Source organism: Gavialis gangeticus, unplaced genomic scaffold (genome assembly GCF_001723915.1).
Source record: "Gavialis gangeticus isolate Ggan-Ray unplaced genomic scaffold, GavGan_comp1, whole genome shotgun sequence".
NCBI lineage: Eukaryota > Metazoa > Chordata > Crocodylia > Gavialidae > Gavialis > Gavialis gangeticus.
The window spans coordinates 17,908,051-17,913,893 of NW_017729015.1; the positions used below are offsets into that span (position 1 = coordinate 17,908,051).

Consider the following 5,843-nt stretch of genomic DNA (forward strand, 5'->3'; position numbering starts at 1 on the left):
GGCGAGCCCGGGGCGGGGTGGGGGGGGCGTCGCCTCGGCCGCTGGCGGCTTCCTGCGGGGCTGCGGGCTGCCTGACACACGCACCCCTCCCGGCGTGTCATTGCACGCGCACGCGGCCCCGCGGCCTTACACGTCAGCTGTGCGCGCACACACACGCGTACCCCCCTCCCCTCCCCACACACCCACACTTGCACGTCAGCTGTGCACACGCACCCTCCTCAGGCTTCGTGTGTGGGCTCCCCCCCGCATGCGTGTGCACCCCCTCCTCAGACTGCGTGTGTGCACGGCTGACATACACGCGCACAGCTTCTGCACATGCTTCACCTCACTTACATGTCAGTTGCGTGTACGTGCACACACATCCTTCACACACTTGTCAGTTTCACATGTGCATACTCTCAAACACACCCTCTTTTGCACACTTGCTTGTTGGCTACACACCCCACTTGCATGTCAGTTGTGTGTGCATCCATATGTGGACATACGTCAGTTGCACATGCATGCACACACCCTTTCACACACTTGCATGTCGGCTGCCCATGTCTGCACACACACACACGCCTTCTCAGACTTGCACCTCGACACCATGTCAAGTTTTTTCTTTTAATCTTTTTGTTTAAATATCCCCATTTTAAGCTGTCACATTGCAGGAGAGCAAGCGCTTGGATCAGGCCCCTGTTAATGTGCATGTATTTATACACGCAGGCAACATGGTCTGTTCACAACACTGTATGACATGTTAAAGGAAAATATTTGAGCAAATTAGTGTTGTGATGCGTGTTAAAACCTTGCAGGGACAGGCTTGGGTCTCTTCCCTTTGAACATGTTTGCATACACGCCTCTCCTTTTCAGACTTGTGTAGTCCAAATAAAAATCTTCAAATATCTTGCTTCATTTTAATTCTTCATACTAAGCTGTTTACTCGGGTGATGCCATTTCTCTGTTTGCGATGCTGTATTACTCATTAAAAGAATTAAAATGTTTGAGCAGGTGGCTGCCATGACTTGCATTCAAACCTTGCCGGGCAGAGCTTGGATTGCTTCCTTTTAAACATGTTTCTCTCATTCTCTGTCTACAAGCTTGTACATAAGTGCCATGTCAGGGTTTTTTTTCTTTAAATATCTTGCCCTGTTTTCATACTAACCTCTATGCCCAGGTGATGCTGTCTGTCTGCCCCTGAAATTGTATTTCTACTTAAAGTAATTAAAGTGTGCGAGTAGGTTACTGTTATGACTTGCACTCAAAACTTGCAAGGAAGTGCTTAGATCTGTTCCTCTTGGGTATGTTTACACACGCGTGCGTACACACCCCTTCTTCTCTAGCCTATCTGTCAAGATTTCTTTCAATATCTCAACCATTTTCACTTTTCGTACTAAGCTCTTTGTGCAGGTAACAAGCTTGTATTCATTTCTTTAAAGAATTGAAATGCTTAGAAAAGCATGCCTGTTGCCTCTGCATGCAAAAGCCCTTTGATAGGCAAACTGCTGCAGCAGAGGGCTTTCCATGCTGTCAGCTGAGGGGCCAGTTTCTTCCCTGATGCAGTTTGGAGTAAAATAGATATCTCTCAAGTGTGGTCTTGAACTAGAAACTTAACTAGGGGGTATTGTGATGTATGTGTACTGAGCACAGGCCTGACACTAGACACAAGGCTGGAAGAAAAGGTACTGAGATGAAGCAATGGACAAGAGTGTTCTGATCCTGTACAAGCCCAGGCTTGTAATGTTGCATCTCTGACCGTGAACTTTATGTGAAATTGTAATAGGCGACCTAAAATTATGAAGCTTTCTGTGTATATTATTTTAAATGCTCTGTTTGGCAGCAGCCATGATTTTACCAAGTGGGATTTGATATCCTTTATTGGTGACATCTGAATGTCTTGTTTGTGGTGAATAAAAGTGCTGATGGTTTTTAAGCTCAGGGATTGACTTAATGCTACTTAACTAAATGATACGGAGAGGAAATGTCGATCAGTCTGTATTCACACATTTCTTAACCTTGCCTTGTTCTTGTTTCCCCTCCCCCTCCAGAATCGTTGACATTGAAGATGGTGAGTAGTCAGCCAAAATACGACCTAATACGGGAGGTTGGTCGTGGCAGTTATGGTGTGGTATATGAAGCAGTTGTCAGGAAGACCTCTGCACGGGTTGCGGTGAAAAAGATTCGGTGCCATGCTCCAGAGAATGTGGAACTAGCTCTACGTGAGTTCTGGGCACTTAGCAGCATCAAGAGTCAGCATCCAAATGTCATTCACCTGGAGGAGTGCATCTTACAGAAAGATGGTATGGTGCAGAAGATGTCCCATGGGTCCAGTTCCTCCCTTTATTTACAGGTATGTCAAGCTGCAAGGATGATGGGAGCTATTTGTGGGTGTATGGAAGCTATTTGTGGGTGCGTGCAGCTGGGAGGAAAAGAGGTGGAAAGGTAGAAATCACTTTCTTATCCTTGCCTTATCCAGGACACGCACATCATAGCAATGAGCTGCTTTCAGTTCCAACAGCAAAAACCATTTTTTTCTTATGATGCAGCAAATTGACTAGCCTATTAAAGAGAACACGCTCATCTAATGAACTTTTCTCTTGGTGCTTTGGGAGTTTATAATGAATATGTATTGTTTATAGATGCACTTAGCTGGGAGAGCGAGGCTGGTAATGTAATGATGCCAGCAGTTCTTTATATGTTTGCCTGTGATGTGTTTATTAAACAAAATCCCCTAGATTTCAGAGTTATAGGCATGTGGTTCCAACAAACTTTATGAACCCATACAGCAAAATTGCGTAGTCTTCTAATGATTTATGGGAATGAGCTCCAAATGAACACAAACCAGATGCTGATTCCTGCATGTTCTGGGTTAAAAAAAAAAAATGTCCATTCACAATTAGAGCTGCTGTGAACACTTAAGATGCAGTTCTGGGTTTCTGAACTCCAGCCACCCTTGCCGAAGGGCATAACTATCTTTGCTTAGGAAACCATTCCTCAGAAATCCCACTATTGGAGTGCAAAGGAGCCAACACTTTTTATTTTATGCTTAGAACCTTAAGTGTATTATAAGGAAAAAAGAAAAGGTGTTGAGGATATAAAAGACAACAGTAAGGAATTAGATAAGAGAGTCGATTGATATTTGTGTGTACGGATCACCCTTCACAGTGGGAGCAGAATGTTTTTCTTTCCCAGCATTTACTTTGCATCCTATACCTTCATGTTAATACAATGTAGTGACTTTTAACAATTGGAATCTGTGTTGACATAGTTGGATATATCAGTCAAGCACCTTTTTCTGTCATTTTTGCAAGCAATTAGGAGCCTCTTCACTAAATACTTTTATAATAGCTCTCTGTGGGGATTTAGGCCCCCTTGTGCTAGGTGTTGTGCAGACCTGGGAACGAGATGATTCTTGTTTTGAGCTCATCATAGCCCTAGATTCTGCAAAGGACAAGATCAAAAGGGACTAATCAAACACTTCACCTAATAGTTCCTACTCTAAAGGCCTTACAAACATGGAAGTAAATATCATGTAACTAGACTTCTAAAGAGTCTCGGGTAACTATGCTAACATGCTAAAATGGGGGAAATAAACATCTTACGCCATTGCAGAACTGGATAGCTGCAGTATTGAAGGGAAGGAAGGGGATTGCTTTCTGAAGGAATGCTTTGGGGGCAGATCCTCAGCTGGTATAAGTGAAAGTCAGTGAAGCTAAAACTTTGTGTGTGTGTTGCTGGTGTCAGGCAGGACAGCAAGATTCTGGGATGAAAGTTAAACCAAAGTGCTAAATCCTCTGAAGATTTGCTAGGGCTGTGAGGAAGGAAAATGTGTCTTGCTTCCATGCACGGCTCGAGAGAGATCCCTTGCCAGTGCCACAGTGCATTGGTTCACTGTCATGAGCTGTGTGTAAAGGATAAATATATGACTTGCACAATGTTTGGATGTTGTGCTCAGTCATTGTCCTGCAGCTGTCTTGAACACAGCTCTGCCAGCAGTGACATGCTCAAATTGCTGTGCACTTAATCTTTAGGTGGAGAGCTTATCTTTTTGTTTCAGAAAGCTTTTTTCAGAGGCTGTGTTGGCATATGCCTTCATCTTTGAAAGAATAAACAAAGTATCCTTCCTCTAAATAAAATTCACGTGATTGTAAACCCATACATAACTTCCACAAATCACTGAAATGCTTAGTTTCTAGATTGCACTGAGAGTCACCTCGTATACAAACGGAAGAGGCAAAGGTGTAACCATGGTTAACAAAACTAATGGCTTATGTCGTAAGTTTTTCCTTTGACTTGATTACTGGAAATTGTCAAAGGTATTGGTTCCATGTGTCCTGGAAAATATTAAGTTGATAATGATCCCTTGAAAAGAGTAGAAGTAGGAGTCCATTAATTTATAGCTGCTTAGCTCATGTATATGAGTGCTTGGAGTTACCAGATAGTATGTTACAGTTTATTTTTGCAGGTGGTGTGGGCAGTAGGTTTCATAAGCTGAGGACAGATGATCCCTGTCACAGTGCAGTGCTTCTTGGTGAAATATGTGTTTTCACGAAAGTTGTTACTGGAAAGGGTGGGACTAGTTAAGCAGTGGGTGGAACACAGCCTGGCTGAAACAGATGGGAATGTTCATAGCCACTCGTGCATCTTCCAAAATAGTGTTATCTGGGCTCTTAGTTGGGTCTTGAGCTCAATATACCCCACAGGCGAAGAAACAATAGGACTTTTAAACATTGGAGTGAGCAGATGATTGGGATTTCAATTTAAGCTTAAATGTATGTGAAATAAGTAAGAGAGAATTTAGTGTATATGCGCTGATGAGATTTGAAATCTCTCTTCCTCTGCAGCTTGTAGAGACCTCGCTAAAAGGAGAAATAGTCTTTGATCCCAGAAGCGCCTACTACCTTTGGTTTGTCATGGATTTCTGTGATGGAGGGGATATGAATGAGTACTTGCTGTCCCGAAAGCCCAGTCGTAAAACCAACACTAGTTTCATGCTTCAGCTGAGCAGCGCTCTGGCTTTCCTGCACAAAAATCAGATTATCCATCGCGATCTCAAACCTGACAATATACTAATATCACAGAGCAGGATGGATGCCAGCGATTTGGAACCCACTCTCAAAGTGGCTGATTTTGGATTAAGTAAGGTATGTTCAGCTTCGGGGCAGAACCCTGAAGAGCCAGTCAACGTAAATAAATGTTTTCTTTCAACCGCATGCGGGACTGACTTCTACATGGCACCAGAAGTCTGGGAAGGACACTACACTGCCAAAGCAGACATCTTTGCTCTGGGGATTATAATCTGGGCAATGTTGGAAAGGATCACCTTCATCGACACGGAGACGAAGAAGGAACTCCTGGGGAGCTACGTGAAGCAGGGGACAGAGATTGTGCCGGTTGGGGAGGCACTTCTAGAAAACCCCAAAATGGAACTGCTCATCCCTGTGAAGAAGAAGTCTATGAATGCTCGCATGAAACAGCTGATTAAGGAAATGCTGGCTGCCAACCCGCAGGACCGCCCTGATGCTTTCGAGCTAGAACTCCGATTAGTCAAAATTGCTTTTAAAGACAGCAGTTGGGACACGTGACCTCTGGAAAGCCCATCTCTCCATACAGCTGCTGCTTTTTTTTTTTTTTTTTAAACAATGGTGCAACCTTCTTGTGGCAGTAAAAAAAAAAAAAAAAAAAAAAAGGAAACAAACCTAAACTCAGCACTTCAGGGTTTAATTTCAACCAAACTGATTTTTTTCTTCTTTTTTTCCCATGAATTAAACTAAACTTGAGTTGGCCATCTCATTATAAATACACTTATATGTATATTCCCAAGGTATTCTACCCAAGCATAGGTGTCGAGATAATTCACGTAA

The 5,843-nt window shown here is 43.3% G+C and overlaps 1 protein-coding gene across 1 annotated transcript in view; it reads left to right on the forward strand.

Annotated features, from left to right (window-relative positions):
• Window positions 1-5,615, forward strand: part of PDIK1L (PDLIM1 interacting kinase 1 like) — a 5,823-nt gene extending 208 nt beyond the window's left edge. Inside the window, exons 2-3 of the mRNA XM_019512459.1 lie at window positions 2,028-2,329; window positions 4,824-5,615. Coding sequence (XP_019368004.1) covers window positions 2,045-2,329; window positions 4,824-5,564 — 1,026 coding nt within the window. The 5' untranslated portion in view covers window positions 2,028-2,044 and the 3' untranslated portion in view covers window positions 5,565-5,615. The remainder of the gene's footprint in view (window positions 1-2,027; window positions 2,330-4,823) is intronic.
• The last annotated feature ends 228 nt before the right edge of the window (window positions 5,616-5,843 follow it).